At 37.4% G+C, this 17,306-nt stretch overlaps 1 protein-coding gene across 3 annotated transcripts in view; it reads left to right on the top strand.

Annotated features, from left to right (window-relative positions):
• The window catches only part of MAEA (macrophage erythroblast attacher, E3 ubiquitin ligase), a 53,257-nt gene that overhangs the window by 21,944 nt on the left and 14,007 nt on the right, over nucleotides 1-17,306 (top strand). For 2 of the 3 annotated variants that reach the window (XM_067298346.1, XM_067298344.1), the window contains exons 4-6: nucleotides 13,025-13,147; nucleotides 14,069-14,182; nucleotides 16,206-16,282. In XM_067298346.1, coding sequence (XP_067154447.1) covers nucleotides 13,025-13,147; nucleotides 14,069-14,182; nucleotides 16,206-16,282 — 314 coding nt within the window. The remainder of the gene's footprint in view (nucleotides 1-13,024; nucleotides 13,148-14,068; nucleotides 14,183-16,205; nucleotides 16,283-17,306) is intronic. The other variant, XM_067298347.1, reaches the window with a different exon arrangement.

Here is a 17,306-nt window from a genome sequence, read left to right as displayed (position 1 = left end):
TGTTATCTAGAAGGTTTTGATTTCTTCTCATAATTGCTGATGAAGATTTTCAGTCATGTTGTCCAATAATAATTTGGAGTTCATACACCTCAGCATAGCTTCTTTATGCAAAATAATGAGCCACACTGGTCCTCTAAGAGCGACAAGGCCAAAGGAAATTAAAAATGATTTATTTATTTTTTTAATAACTTGCTATTTATTTAGGGAAATCTTCTGTTTTGCTAATTTTAGGTAGCATTTACTATTTGACCCTCAATGATTTTTGAATCTCTAAGTTGTTTTAATGTTCCTGACTCTAGATGGTATGCAGCTCTTCTACTTAATCTTCTTCCTATGAAGACAGGAGCTGTTGAGAGTTTAGTGGTATTGTGAATTACTTTGCCTTTCCTAGGCAACATAGTTGAACACATCTTAACATTCTCTCTGAGCTAGTTGACGAGTGTTACTGGTGTCAAAAATTAACTGTTCTTTGTCTATTACAAAGAGCATATCTTTGTCACATATCTGTGTTATTCCCTGACTGTCTTACCACTCTGATCCTGTTCAACCACAAGTGATTTCAGTAAATGCCAGAAAAGAAATGGCAAGTAGAGGAGCAAAGAAGGTCACAAACAGGAACGTAATCTTGCTCTTACTCCCTGTCCTCACTGAAGAGATAGCTGTGCCTGACTAAAGATAGCCCATGCATATGAATCAATAAAACAAGGCAAGACAATTATTCTTGAATTCTATAACTGTAGCTGAATGATCAGCAGTTCTTCCACTTTTGTTGGTAGACGATTCCCTCTGTTTTGAGCAGGAGCTGATCTCCTGCTGAATCATCATGTTTCTGTACCTAGTAGATCTGCTGAAAAAGCACTATGGAAGTACTTTTTTCCCTTTCTTAGCAACTTCTATTATGCCTGATTAAGTAATGCTCAGCTTTGGTTTAGAAGTGAGCATGGAAGTCCATCATAATATACTACAAAACTGTGTGGTACAAAGCATCACACTTGTGAAGCCCTATAGTTTTTCGTTCTGTTTGCGAAATAGAAGTTTTTGCTTTTTCCAAAAATGTTTTAGAAATAAGCTTATCACTTAACTAGTGCCTCCAAGGCTTAACCATTTTTATTTGCAAGACATCAGAAAAACTTGAATGACACAGAATTTAGTTGCACAGATTGAGCGCACCGAGCCCATGCTGCTAGTTAAGATTATATGCGTTTTATTCAATTAATGTTAAAGCTTATATTTTGGCTAAATGAGGATAGGCTTCCCTCAAATAGTCTCAAGATTGTTCCTAATCTTTGTCATTGTAAGATGATGCTCATGGTGCACTGCTTTTACAGTCACAAGATAATGTGACTTGATCATTATAAAGGATTTGTGGTGGTGTTGGTTTAATAACAGACAACTTCCCCCAATTTCTTTCCCCTTGCTTGCTGAAAGATATGAGCATAGAAACATGCTCTAATGCTTAATAATGTTACTGTACTCTAGAGATTACAAGATATCATAGTATCTTTGTCCTCCAAAGCAATCAATCTCTTTTTGTTCACTATTGTCTCAACTGTAATTTTGATAAATGTCTCCACTACTGCAGGCTTCAGGACCCCATTCCTGTGTAGTGAATCTGGTTATGTCTAAACCACACCCACCCCTCTTCCACCTTCACCATGAGGATGGTTGAACTTTGGAACAGGTTGCCCAGAGAAGTTTGAGTCTCCATCCCTGGAGACATTCAATACCAGAGTGGACATGGCAAGGCCCTGAGCAGCCTGCTGTAGTTAACCCTGCTTGGAGCAGGGTGGCTAGACTTGATGATCTTTGGAGGGCCCTTCCCACCTCAACCATTCCCTGATTCTGTGATTGCATGCCAACTGGCTGAAAGTAGCCCTTGCCCCCTGTTTTTAAAAGGCTGAAGGAAACAGCTGTTTCCATTTCGGTTGCAGCTTGGAGGTTGTACATTAAGCATCTTTCAGTAGCTCTTAGACCGGTCTTGGGAGCAAGTCTCAGCCTGCTTTTTTTTTAACATTCAGAAGCCACGCAAGGAACTTAAGAGGCCTGCAGAGCTGCTGAACTACTTCGTGGGTGGAAATGGTTTAGAAACTAATCTGCTTCAGTGGCCAAAAGCAAGCCATTAAATCTTTCATATCTTTGCCAGTAATAAACAGCAATTTGTTCAGACTGACTATGCACTATAGTATCCAATTTTGAATAGTTATTGATGGACTGAGGCAAACTCTAGTCTTCCTTCTAAATTAACTATCTTCATAGAAATTATATTCTTGAATTCTTGCAGTGGAAGAGAAACGCTTAAAAGCCTTGGTTATGAACCAAGAAGCAAACAGCTATGAAAAGAAATGCTGGATGTCAAAATGACAGTGAAATTTAAATATCAGAGCTATTTAATATGTGATATATCTTTAAAGAAAAGTAATGCTGCTTGGGAAAGTAAACCAAAATCTGAGTAATATTAAAGTAAGAGCTGACAGTCAAGGACAGAAATGTCACGTGTGCCAAAACAAATACAGAGCGGGGAAGGGATCTATTGTGGATTTATTTTTTTCTTTCCCCTTGATGTATTCTGGCTCCTTAATGATGTGACAAACAGTTTGAGTTGAAGATATAAACTAGAAATCAAGTTTTTGTTATTGCATACAAATGAAGCTCATCAGTATTAGCTTGTTGCACTTAATAATGATCATATTTTGACTCTATTATGACCTTGGAGTGCAACATCAATATAAAAATGCATATTTTTATTTGCAAATTCATGTATTCAGCTGAGCTGGCAGAGTTGTCTTGACTTGAACTTTGCTATTCCATGTTCTGCTCCATTAAATGGTATCATATTTCTGTGCCATTAACTGATAGGCAAATCTAGTTTTGGAAAAATGGCATTCTAGTTGGAAGTGGCTGTTTGCAGAGAAGATTTATAATTAGATTAGAGATGTAGATCTTTGTTCTTTGGAGTGTCTGGGGGGGGTTAATTTGATGCTTATTCTAGCCCCTTTTTCATAGGCTAGGAAGAAAAAACATATAAATTGCCCTTGTGGTTCTGTATTTAACTATATAATAGATGTAGTAGGCTTTGCAATATTGTTAAAAACAAATCCGGATTTTTAGGCTGCTAGCTCTTATCATAAGTTGTAAACCCTCTTTCTGTCTTTGATTAGTTTATTAGAATAAACGTCCTTGCCTTAATGCCCACACTGTATAAAATTGTACAAGTAGCAATATATTTTTTTCTGTGGAGAGTGGCATAAATTTAAACTAAGTGTCTGTGTGTTTTAGGAGGAGGGTGAATGGTGCAGAGAGAGTTAAGCAGTGAGGAAAATGAGGAATGGAAAAGCTACGGCACCCGCGATGTTTGGGGTTTCCAATGTTTAAGGTTTTTTCCTTGCTTTATAAAGCTTCCGAGCATGGCAGGCAGGAGACAGCGCTTTTCGTTTGCATCTTGAGTTAAGACTGTTAAGACTGTTCCTAAGAACACTGTTCTGATCAAAATGTGCTAGGCTTAAGTTTAAGTCATTCTGAAGGTCATTTCCTGGTTGCTGACGGAGGAGAGCAGATGCCATGAACCCCTAGCTCTAAGGAAGGCTCCGTATTTAAGCAGCTGACTGTCTTCACCTTCCCAGCTAGCTGGCCTGGAAGTATTTTATGCTTGTGTCAGTGGTATTCTTACTCCAAGGCACACGTAGGATAAAGGCATTCTGTGATCACTAAATGCCTGCAACTGCCAGCAGATCTACACGCTTGGAATGAGTAATAAAGCTTTAATTTGCCATTGTTTGCCACCAGGAGGAACTTGCAGGTATGGTATCACTTCTGGTTTTGGGGAGGCTGACCTGTACTCCACTGGTTTTTTGCACTTCTAAAGCTGCTTTCTACTTTGTGAATGAGTAGAACAGAATATTGCCATGGCAGACTGATAGGGTAGACGTGTATGCCCAGTCTGGTACTGCTTTGTTCCACCAGTCTCTTTCCCAAAAGCCTGAGATGTTTTGATTTGTTTGGTTAGGTGAAGTAGGAGTGAAATTTCAACCTAAAGTCATGACAAATAAGCTACATAATAGAGAGTTTAAGAGCATTAGATCAGTAAACTTCATGTTTTCTGTGAAGACAGTGGGAACTGGAATAGGATGGATGTCAGTTATATGATGTGATGAGAAGATGCAATTCATGAATGTTTTAGAAAAACTGCCATTTGAGTGAAGGAGGCTGTATGATGTTTTTTTAAAATTAAACAGAAGCTGAATAAATATACATCTCCTGAAGAAAGAAGGGAAGAAAACAACCTCACAATGTACGCTTAGAAATCTTCCATGTTAAGACATAGAGTCCAAGAATGGCTTGTAAGCAAACACACAAATTTGTATTAAATTAATTCATCAAAACAAGTTTACATTCATAAAACTTCCACTTTACATAGCTAAACATTTAATATTATGCAAAATACTTGAATGTATTCTTTGCTTTGCTGCCAGGCAGAACGTAGACATGCTGGCCTCCCAAACGCAGCCTGGATGACAGACAGTGGTTTTTGTCTGAAGCTATCTGTTGTGTCCCTCTCCTGTGACTTGTTTTTCCCACACTAGAGATGTTTGAAAAGGCTACATGTGAAAGAGCTCCTAAACTGCTGCAGCTTATTTAAAGGTGCCAGGATGTGAACTAGTGCCTATTTTGAGTTACCTTAATGCACTGGACTATAGACTGGCAATTCAGAAACTCGTTTAAATGCGCTTTGGCACTTCGTAATGTAGGCATGGCAACTTTCGTTAGATTGGTATAATGAGTGTCTGGGTGTGTTCATCTGTCTGAATTTCAAAGTGCTCTAATTCCTGAACAAGCTTACATCTGCAGCTTGTCTCAAGTCTCTTTGGGATTTAGAATTATGTAAATGTGAAATGGTCAAAATCCACGCAGAGGAACAAACTTTCTCATTAGGAATCATTTGCCACTTCAGAAACCAACAAAATAAGTGTACTGTGATGTTGAATGTCTATTTTTCAGTCTTTTTTTTAGACAGAATGGATTACCTAATTGTAAACAGTGTATCATAAGAGAGCTATTTAATTACAGAATACTCAGCCTGGAAGACTAATGAAATGTACTGACGTTCAAAAAAGATACTTGAGTTGGTATTTTGCCTAAAGGGGGAATGGTGTTATCACTTGTAGATTTTTGTCTAGGTATTTGAGGTTCAGTTTCAGGCATGCTTCCATGAGATTTTCGTCATATTGTACGTTCATCCTGCCAAACACTAATTCGAAATGCAAACAGTACTTTAACACTTTCTCTATCCCTGTACTAGGTGAGAGGAGCTCGCTTTTGTCAGAGAGGATGTCAGTAGCTGCCAGTAGAGACCACACCTGCTGGGACAAAAGCTGCAGGGCTCTTGCTCAGTGGGCAAGAGTTAGTTGTCTTCCCTCTACCAGGAGAGGCTACTACAGAAAATGGCCAAGGTAGAGCTGAGACCAAAACTGGAGAGAGAGAGGCTTTTTTCTGCCCAGTGATGCATCGTACAAGCTCTAGAGGCTTTGTTGCACTGCTCTAGAGCAGTTCTTTGTTACTGTTTCTGCATAGCATGGTGTAATGTGCTACTGGATAAGGTGCAGCCATTTTCTGAGCTACGGGAATTGCTGATGTTTTGGGTAAACAGCCTGCTAAGTGTTAGCTGCACCATGAGGCTCTAGCAAAAGGCATACATATGCGAGCAAAAGTAGGAGGCTAAAGCATTTCTCTTTATTTGGCACTGGAGCAGTCAATACCAGGATGTGTGTAGTTTTGGTGGCCGTGCTTTAGGAAAGCTATTGAAAAACTGCAGGGAAGAGGAGACTGGAAAATGTAAAAAAAAATCTAGGGCAGGGGGAGACTTTTCAAAGAAAATTGATAGCTACAGAAGCAAATATCATGTACCAAAGGACTACTTAATCTAGTGGAGAAAGGCATAGGAGGAATCAGTGCACAGAATTTTAAGTCAGAAAAAAATCAAGTTTGAAATAAGACACAAGTTTATAACATGATTTAATCATTGGAACTGGTTGCCAAAAGAAGTATCAGCATCTCCTAATGTCAGATAAAGACAGCATTCTTCTGACAGGTAATCAATGTAAGCTACTGGGGTCTTTCAAAAGTAACGAGGTAAAACTAAAAGGTCTGTGCTATGCAGAGGTCACAGAAGATGCTCTCGTTTGAAAGCTCAGCTACATACCCCATGGGATACTGTGTTTACTTCGTAAACTAAGGCTTTTCTGGACCAGCTGTTGATGAATCTGTGATTTGGCTGTCTATCTTTGCTTTTTTTTCAGTAACTAGCTCTGCAGCTGGCTTTTGAGTAAGACATTCCATCAATTACTGTTTATTTTCTCTGTAATCTTGTTAATATGTAGCATTATAACACTTAATAGTAGCTTAATGAACTTCAGACAACATTATTTTATGAGCAGAGAGCAAGACAGCCTCTTCATGTTAATTTGTGCCATCTTCAGGAACTGTGACTTTGCTGTATTATCACCTATGCCATTGTTGTGGGTTTTTTTAATTTGTTCCCCTTCTATCTAAATGCAGTTTGTATGTACCCTGAATTTGCTTTGAAGGATCTGTTCTTGTAACCAGCAGGCTTTTCCTTCTCTCCCTGTACAGGGACAGAAGAATACAGTAAGATGTTTCAATTCACGTCACTGCCATCATAACCTATTGCGTTGTTCTAGTTTTTCCCTTGAACCTCACTTTTCTTTCTGTGCACGTCTCCAAGTTGGCAATGTTGTTATGGTGTGTCCTAGTTTTTATGCTTCTACTGACTGACATGTCTTTCACTGTTTCCTCATTGCAGAAATACACTAACCTGTTTTTTCCTTCTGTAGATGGTCCTGTTTTCTACCTTGTAGCTCCTTGCATCTGCCTTCTTCCCAATTTGTGCAATGATCATAGCATCTAGATAATCCCCGGACTTCCTGTGTATTCATCACACGGGAAACTTTAACTGTAATGTATAATACAGTATATACTAATATAGAAGACTAATGCAAACTTTTTGTTTGTAACTGTGCATTATTGAGCTTCTATTTCAGTTTTATAGCTAACTCTTGTGTCTTAAATATTGAAGATGAGGTTGCCAGTTCAGCGTAAGTAGTCTAGTATGCAAGTAGCGATTGAAAACAACATAGCTTTTTAAAAGTTGTTTTAGAGTGGTCATCTAAATAAGTGTTTATTGTATTTCATCTGCAAGTAGTCTAACTGAATGCTTGCTGTATTACTTAATGCCAAAGTGCAACAGCAAAGCATTTTTTTAATGTGAACATGGTGCTGTTGTGCATGTAATGTCTATATATAGTCAATCTTATTAAAACTGTCATTGGTGCATACACTTTTCGTAACAAACCAATCGTCGCTTGAGGCATAGTGTCCTTTTTTCAACTTTGTATTGATGCTAGTAAGCAATTAAATATTTCAAAAACATACATAAACAGCATCTTATGATATTGGCTTAACTGTTTGAATGGATGGAACTCTAAATCTCTAGATATTCTACTACAACAACCTGTTTTACAACTGTTGGTAGATTTCTTCCACCCAGGTAGCTTACCCTTCTGCAGAATGCTACCTTTTTCTGTTTGGATTAAATCTTGCAGCTCTCTCTAATCTTGCCTTGAGCCTCTCTCTTCTTTTTAGATGAGCTATCTAATTTTGAGGAAAACTCAAGGGGGAGAGAAATGTGTCGTTACAAACAACTTTATAAATAATTTGAAAATATCAAGTATTGCTTATTAAATTAATTCTGTACTTGTTTCTAATTGGTTTTGAGCCTTCTTAAAGATTCACACTTCAGATATGAAATGGGCTGCTTTTTTAATCTAACGCGTAATGTTCATGTAAATCATAAGGGATTTTATCGCACATTCTTCCTGACAGCTTTCCAGACTTGTGGTTGGAGATGTCATAAAATAAAACCGCTTCAACTGAAGCGTAAGGTGGAGATTGATGGAGATGACTATTGACCTGATTGCTCCAAGTCTTAAAATATCTTACATAAACTAATAACCTCACGTGAATGCTGCAGAAATTTAAGCAAGAGCTGTATTACTACAGCAGAAGAGATGCTCTTTTTAAGCCATGTTTTTGACATGTGATCAAATGCAAGGTTGCTCTTTTGTGTGGTATTTGCTGAAAGGTATAAGCAGTTTCTTGGCCAGTTTCTAGATCTGATACTACGTAGTGAAGAGGTTGATTTTTAAATTTGAGAATGAACAAATCAAAACATTTTTTACGTATTAAGGAGACAAAACAGACTATCACTGACTGTTCTAAAATTGTGTAGTGAAGTTCAAAATTTTACGTGCTATGAAACAGGAACTCTACTTCTTATATATACTAATCTGTAAATTGCTCTTAGTTATTACTGTGAACTAATAAATAACTCTTAAGCTAAGAGTTTTAATTTACTTGACATGTAGTCACAATGTAAAAAATGTTTCCCTTTTATAAGGGTAAACAAACTTCTATTGTAAAAAATGGATGAGGGCTACTGCATCCGTGCTGACGTTTCAACAGAAAGTGAGAACTTTCCAAGGAAGTCCCAGTGGCAATTTTATTGTCACATTTGAAAAGGTCACTGTATGTCACTAGACTGTATATCACTAAACCAAACTCTTAGGTGGAATTACTGAGGGTTATTGAACCTTGTTACCTTACTTTCCCTACTGAAATGCAGTCATTTTGTAATGAAGTGACTAAACTTTGCCTGAGATCTTTTTGGAATAAAAGACTTCTGTGGAAATATTTGAGCATAGTATCAGTAGTTGCATTAGTCCTAAAGAACAGGAAAACTAAACAAATTTGATTGCTGATCATTATCTGGCAACTGTTTGTTGTTTTGTTTTGTATTTGTTTGATCCCTGCAAATATTTAGATATCTGTGGATATCTGTGCGTCCTCCCCCCCCTCCCCATTTCACTACTGAATTCTAATTCAATATAGGACCCTGAAGTTACAAACTTTGTTTAAGTTTTAATTAAGGAATGTCCACATTTGAATGTATGGTTGCCAGTTTTTCACTTGCTCCAGCTATCTAATAAATTTAGGTGTATTTAATTTCAAATCTGCATGAAACTAAAATATCCACCAGTTGAAAAACAAATCCTCTTGCTACCTTTATATTCGTCGTCTTATTATTTCCCAACTATTGTTCTTCATATAACTTTCACTGTATTTTTGTGAAGCACTTGCCCCTTTCTTGCTCTAGCACAGCCGTATGAACTCATGACATTCTGGAGACCTTTTCATGTTCCTGTTAGTCTTGCTGCCTGGAACTAACTTCAAGTAGCAATTATTTTTCATTACAAAGCGGTTGTTCCAGGAGTTCTAGAGCTAGTGGAGCCTGGCTTCCTGCAGGCTTGTCCTGTCGCTGATGTAAGCTTTATTCTAAACATCCCAGCTGCGGAGAAAAGCTTCAGCAGATCTCTCCTGTGTGGACTCTTTGATATCTAATAATTAGTGTGTGCAGCAGACTTGCCCTCCAGTCAGGGCAGGTGCTGGAGTCTCCCGAAAAGAGGACACAGCTCAGGGGAGAAACCTGGCAAAGAATGAGAACCTCTGAGGACTCTGCCTCTGTCAACCCTTGTTTACACTGACCAGAGACTGCCAAAGCTGTTCAAAGGTGGGGACAGGCAGGTACATGCTCAGGATGTTCTTACTAAGAAACCAATCGCAGAAAAAGAAAGAGGTGGCACACAGGGATGTAGCTCTTATGTGTGCCAGGAGTGTGGTAATAATCCTAAAGGAATCCTCATTCTTCATAGCATTTTGTACCTTAATAATTGGAGTTCTGTGCAGAATCATAGGGTTGGTAGCCTCCCTCCCTTGAGGCACTTGCAGCTTAGAAAGAAGCACTGATATTTTAAAAGCTATATATATGTAAATCAGGCAGAGCGCAGGGTGATGGATAGGTGTATTCTTTGTTTAAATAAGTCTGTCTGATTTCACTTAAGTGTCTTCAGAATTCCAGTACAGTTTGCTCTAATAACGTTGTTCTCTGAAGTTACAGAGCAGCTGTAATGTAGTTAGTCATTTTATGGTAAGAATTCATCCAGTGCTTCAATAATTACTCTTCTGATACCTGTTTAGTGACCGTTGCCTGGAAAGGAAGTGAGGTTGACTTTAGTCCAAAATTTTTTTAAACAGAAATGATAAAATCTAGGTGGTTCTTCCTTGCTTGTACTAGAAAGAAGAATGCTTATGCTGGCGTCCCCCTTTTTAATGTTTGCATAGTTGTCAGTAATACTTTTATGGCCAGAGTTTCTTCCCCTTGGGCCAGTTGGAACTTTTTTTTTTGACGCAGTTGTAGAAGCATAACTAAACGAAGGTTTGACGTTAATCCATCTTCCTACCAAAAATCAGATATTCTGCATCTATAAGCAAGTTGAGGCAAGGTGTAATTTAGGCACAACTATCATGGAGGAGATTACACAGGTGACTGGAAAATCTGTGCTCAAAGTTACGGTTTGATAACAAAACTGAACTCTGTGCGGTGCAGGATTCTCCTGTACTTCTGCAGTCTTGGGACTAAAGTACTACAATTAATTTTCTAGTGTTAAAACTGAAATTCTGAAAGGAAGGAAAACTTTCCAGTGTTGCAAAAGATAAGTAAAGATTTCAGAACTGCTTTTTAATTTACACAGAAGTCACAATATTTGGCATAGTGCTGAATGTTTTGTCAGTCTGTGGTGGGGAGAGGGAGGAAGCAACAGATTTTTGCTCAAATTTTTTTTTTCGGCACCTGCAAAACAGGTAATAATAACTCTCTAATACTGAGAATTTATTTACACATAAAACTGCCTGTAAATATGCAGAGTTTTTTCTTAACAGCTTATTAAATCTTACGTTGCTTTGGAAATAATGAGCAAGTATTCAGTGGGTTCTCCAGCCTATACAACTGTGTGGGAATTGCAGAATACTTGCAGAAAACTCTTCAGGACTGGGGCCCTAACATGGGTATTGCGACTTGAGCGTGGAGAACTTCTCACAACTGCCAGCACCGTTATTGGTTTTAGTTCATACAAAATGTAGAATACAAATTGTTCCCAAAAACATATGGTACTGAGCAGTGTAGAAGAGTTGTGCTATTTTTAATAAAGCCAAAGTTTTGATGTTCCTCCTCCTCCTCTATCCTTAGTCCTAACTAAGGAAATACACTCTGGAGAAGAAGCATCAGGATTAGCCATCACCAAGAAAGGAAAACAGGAAAGCGTGGTCAAATTGAACTTGGGTCATGAGAGATGGGTGGGTTTCTTGTAAAGGTTTATTGCTTAATTGTATCTTACTATTTTTCTTCTATCAATCTGCATGATTAGAACTTTTAACTACTTGTTATCAAATGCAAAAGCTGCCTCTTCCTCTACAAATGGACTTCTTAGTGCTTTATTTGTATTGTTCCCTAACTCACGATCTAGCCAGCAAAGAAGAAAATCCTATTTATTGGTGCAGCAAATGTGATTGTAGGTTCTGAAAGGAACTCTTTTAATTAAAAATGTTCTCTTCTGAATGTATGTTGTCTAAGAGACAGCTGCCAACCTTTAATTTCTTCTATGGCAAACACAAATCTAATTAGCGTTTCTGTACCAAATAGAATCTTTTTTATTTTAAATTTCCAGAAGGAGGCTAGGGTTATAAGTGGTGTTCTGCCCCAGCAGTAATTACAGTCTTTTTTGCTCGCAGTTAAAGATTGGACTGTACGCATTTTTCAATGACATGTTAGTATAGCAATTTCTTTCACCAGCACTTTGACTTAAACATAAGGATAGCATTTTCTTTAAAAAAAAAACACAAAAAAACCCCTACTATAAAAAGCTAACAAACAAGATGAAATGATGACTTGTCTTATGCCTAGCATATCTAGCACTAAGTTCATGTAGAGGAAAATTCTTTTGATTTGGTTTAAAAAGCAAATGCTGGTTGTTAAAAGAACACATGTAGTTCAGATAAGCTTGCTGCTTTCTTTGATACGGTAATACTTTAATATTTTAAGGAAAAGGCTATACTTACTGCTTGTGCTCCAATGTGAAAGTACAGTTATTTACAAAAATGTATACAGGCCCTAGTCTGACAAGTCTGAAAAATGGCCCATTTTTCCAATAATACTAGGAGTTCCTGTATTTATGGAGGCGGAGGGGGTGGATGGCTAATGAAACGCAAGATGCGAATGTGTTATGTCTCACATTTGCTATTTTTTGTCTCAGGGAGGTATAAATTCTAAGACTAAGTATATTCAGTTTTTCCAACAGCTGAAAATGCCATCTATTTCTGAGAGAAATTTTTGTCGCTAGAGCTACTGTAATATTTATCCTATTCAGCATATTTTAATTGTACAGTTTTCAGCTTTTTGCTGTGAAGTCAATGTAAACTTAAATTTGGAATAAGTTCGTTTTTATGTTAATAAAGTATCTTAGTCCTGGGTTACTGTTTGCCATATACTGAATTGTGTGGTTTCCCAGTGTGTTTTTCTGCAAAGTATGAAGTCTGTAGGATGTTGGAGACTGAACTATTGTGTTGCTAAAGCAATTGAAGGTGGAGTTTGCAACGTTAGAGGTGAGAGGAAAGTACACTGGCGACCTCAGATCATTGCAGGATTTTGCTTAGAACTCAGCAGTTGTAGGTAGCTAGTTAAGTATGTTTAGGTCCTCTTCTTTTATGTAATTCTTGGTCACTTTAGCAAATGTAACGACACTGTTGTGTTCCTGTTGATGTTATGGACCAAGTTTTGAAAAACCAAGTATTCTTGGGAATGTGAACTGTGTTGAACTGATTATGGGATCTTATCACTTTCTATGGAAAGTTCTCTAGTTTAATCTTTACTCTCTTCTAGTTCTGTTGTATAAGTAGATTCAGACAAATACTGTTGTTATCTCATTATCAAAATACGGAGGTCTCCAGAACAGTCTTTTATACCTGTATGTTCTAGTTTTATCTGTTCAAGAATGGATTGCTGTGTACAGTATCAGTACAACTTAACCAGTCCTGCTTTCCTTTTTGGTTTGTTTTGAAGGACCTGGTAAACATTGAGATGTTTTTGACTGCTAAAGAAGTGGAAGAATCATTGGAAAGGCAAGAGACTATGACTTGCTTGGCTTGGTGTCATGATAACAAATCCAGACTCAGGAAAATGAAGGTATGAAAATACAACATGTTAATGTTTTACTTCAACTGCTGTGGTTTTCCAAACTACTATATTTGACATGGTCAGTTTGGTTTAACTGTTGGTCTTGAATGAGGCCTTGTATAAAAGTAAAAACAGTAAGTAGAAAATTCATCTCTTAAGGTGTCGGCTATTGGAGCTGAAGTAGCTTACACAAAAGCCAAACTTCAAACTGAGCATAGATCATCTTATGGATTCAAAAGTTAGCTCAACAAATTATACTCAATCAAATAAAGTTATTAACTTGCTTTTTTATATGATTTACAAAAGTCTAATGCAAAAGTATATAGAATCCTGATGCATGTGGATTTAAGTGTGTAGCTCGTTTTGCATCCTGCTGAGAATGTAGCTCATAGTTTGTATATGAAGGTATCTTAAAGTATGGTGAAGAGTTGAGTAGACTTATGTCCTCAGGCTTAACACTGTGAGAGGAATTTAAGACAGATGATGTCCTAGTATTTTTAAGGGTTGTTTAAAAAAAGAAAAAAACAAAAAACTTCAGAAGAGCTAACTTTTTGTAAGAAACTACTGTTGAAAAAGTTCGGGTTTTTAACTTTTTTTTTCTTCAACAACAAAAGCAAAAGCTGGGTCTAAGTAATAAACACAGTAAGTCTCTCTAGCCATTGAATACTGTGACCTGAACATACTGTGTATTTGCTCCTATGCAGTTGGTCTAAATTCCCTTGTCTCTTAAATTCTGCATTTAAAACCATGCTGTAATCTTTTATAGGGCTTGCAGAAATCTGTTTTTAACTGATATTAACCAAAAACCCTGCCTCCCTCAAAGATGTTTGTCTTACTTTTTTTTCTTTTTTTAAACTAAGCGCTTTCTTTAACCAAAAATGTTTGAGTGCACTTAACGGTAAGCAAAGAGTGACGTTTTCTGTCACTCAGGGGCGCCAAAATGAGAATGAACCGAAGATGGGACGCAAAAGTAAATCGGCCAGTGATTACTCTAAAGAAAATGATGATCTTGTTATGGAAACCATTAAAGGAAAACCAGAATTGGTATGTAAACACTATTGCATAATTATACTGCTGAAAAAAACCTTGTGTAATCTTAATGTGTTAAGTAATACAAGAAACGAAATCTGAAAGTCTTTCTTTTTCATCACCAATCTTTAATAACAATAAAGAAAAATCTTCCCCATCCCTCTTTTGGAAAAAAAAAATCTATTTCTGCAAGCCCTACTTTTTGTATAAAAGCTAAGGCTGTGAGCGATCAGAGTTGGAAGAAGAGAAATCACTATGCTTCTTTTTGAAACACAAACATTTCTTCTGTTTCTGGTTGCTTAGCTACTCATCAGTGTTAGCTTCCTAAAATCCCAGCCATCACCTTAATGCAAGCTTACTCTAAAAATGAGACTCTGTTGGCTTGGGAAAGCACACAGTCCTACAGCCTGTACACATGTGACCTATCTAAACCATTGAGAATAGCTGCTGTGGAATTGCCTGAAGGTACGCAACGCTGGAATATATGCATCATCTGACTGTCCAGGATTTTTTTTAGTTGCATTTCTTTGCAGAATTGATACAGCCGTTGGCTTGCAGCTTACTTGAAGAGCTCTAAAAACCAAAGAGCAACTCTGAAGATTGTTTTGGGATGTGGTGGTTTTTTTGTTTGTTTTTACCATTGAAACATTTTAATGATATACTAAGCCCCAGGGTTTAGTGTCATTAACAATTAAAAAGATTGATCACTTTTTCGTTTTATGGAAACACACTTAAAATTTCAAATGAAGATTTTGTGTAGATTTGAACAATAGGGTATTTTAATATATCCTGTTTGAAAATTCCAAATAAAATAGGAAAAAATTTATTCTTTGGTAAACATGGACTTGAGTACAGGAGAATGTGATGTTGGAAAGTAATTTATTTTCTATGCCTTAAAGTAGTACACTTTAGCATGTGGCAGAATGCATCATTTTTTTATTTCTGTTTAAGTCGTTTACTTTTCAAAATTTTAAAAAGTGAACAATTGTTGCAACGTGTGCATTAGCTACCACAAGCAGTTAACTGATACCAAAAAAAAAAATCTGGAGTTGCTCAAATTCCTGCTGATGTCACTGAGGAATTTTGATATTATTGTGCTGATAGACAATAAACAAAAGGCAACTATTCATTAGAAGCATGGGGGAAGAAAAAACACTTGCTAAATGGAGCAGGGTAACTTAAGGAGTGTCCTTTTCTCGAGAGTCAGAGGACTTTGCTTTTGGTTGTTTCTTTAAGGTAATAAAACAGTTGACTGTGTCCCTATAAAGAAGCATAGTGACTTGTTCTTTTATGGGGGGAGAGAATCTTTTTCTTTTTAATTCCACATATTCAAAGTTTTTTTATAGATTTTGTGAACTGGTGATGGAATTTGATTTAAAGGGACACTGTCAACTTCATTAGGCTTCAAATTTTACCTTTTTCCAAAAACAGGTAAATGCCACTTGGTTTTCGTGTTTGAGGTTTGTTTCCAGCATGGCTTTTAGGCTTGACGAGAAGAGAGAGATGAAAGTTTGAGGGAAGGGAGCGGGGAGGGGCCTGCAGCAACCCAAACTCTGTGCTCCTTTTTGTTAATACAAGGGGAATTTCAAAATAGTGTTCAAAGACTGACTTCTTCCCTGCAGTCTTGTTGGTAGACCCCTCTTGTCTAAATTATTGCCTTGCCCCAAACTCCTGCTGAATCTGCTGCCTTACATTGTAAGATAGTACAAAGAAACCAGCTCTAATTCTCACTTGCATCCCGGATGATGATGCTTTCAGTTGTTAGGAAAAAGTCAATCCCTGCTAAACACTGAAATTTTGAAGGAGGCAAGAGGAGGAGTGTTTTGTTTGCTTTTGGGGAATTCTGTGCCGATGCCTTGTCCGTTAAGTCAGCATTTCAACTTCTTTTGCATGAATACCTAAAAGCAAGCAAACAAGGTTGCATGTTATTAACACTGATTTCTTTTTTTGTTGTGCACACCTAGTACTTTACATACGTAACCTACTGTGCAGTGCAGTTTTGGCACCATCTAAGACCCATTCTTGTCTTTAATCTCAGAGCTGTCTGGAGTTCAGCCTAAGGATTCAGGAGTTCATTGAACTCATTCGACAGAACAAGAGACTGGATGCTGTGAGGTATGAAATTAGGATGCTTACCAAACAATTCTCTTAAGATGCTATTATGTTTCATTAGAAACATGTGACTTATTGCAGCACCCAGAAGCTCCACTGCAGCAAAGGATCTTGCTAGCATTGCTGTGATCAGTCTTTGGATTTAAGCTGGGTTTGAATATTTAAGGGCATAACATCATTCCAGATGCACCTTTTTAAAAAATTGTTTTCATTGAAAATCTCCATTTTCATACTCTTCAAAATCAAGGGTTAAGAAGTTGATCTGTTTATAAAACAACTGTATTTTCTGGTGGCATACAATGTAATGACCATATTTACCCTTAAGTAATTTTCAAGAGGTACAGCTAGCTTCTTGAAGCTTCTTTCATTGCAATATTATGATTTAAAAAACAAATTTAAAGCTTAATCAAACATTAATCTGAAGAGTAACATTTCAGTTTTGACTGAATTCTTTTTCTGTTTTACTATCTTAAGTAAACTTTTTTGTTTTATGGACCTTATGCTTTAGGCTGGATTTACCTTTTGTATTGAATGGGTACTCTGGAGCTCTGTATTGTCTTCTGTGTCGGGATGACTATGTTATGTTGTCCCTGTGCGCGTCCCCCTTGCCCCCAAATAAACCAGTTCAGTATTTCTCTTAACCCCTTTTTGAGGCAGTCTGTTTCTACTTTGGCAAGAAAGTAGTGCTGCCCAAGGTGGTGAGTCAGTAGCCGACCTGGAGTCAGACCTAATCACTGCCCGACTTCAACCACAAGACAGTTAATTGTTCTGCTTGTAATATCGGGACATGAAGCAATTTATGCTTGTAAGTTGGTGGTCCTAATTTAAGGTGCTGGAATAATGTTTCAGGATAACGCTCATTTCAGCAAAAATGGTTTCCTGTAAAACTTTGATACTGGGCTTGCCGAATGTGTTGAAAATTCTCCTAGGCAGTGTTCTTGCCACACCGTGAAGGATGAGGCAGGTGGTGAGGGAGTGGAGCTTGCATGTGGACAGCGGGGGGAGGAATTCACAGCAGCTTCTAGTT

Source organism: Apteryx mantelli, chromosome 5 (genome assembly GCF_036417845.1).
Source record: "Apteryx mantelli isolate bAptMan1 chromosome 5, bAptMan1.hap1, whole genome shotgun sequence".
Classification (NCBI taxonomy): domain Eukaryota; kingdom Metazoa; phylum Chordata; class Aves; order Apterygiformes; family Apterygidae; genus Apteryx; species Apteryx mantelli.
The sequence above is the reverse complement of the archived record's forward strand: the minus strand, read 5'-3'. Positions and strand labels throughout refer to the sequence as shown.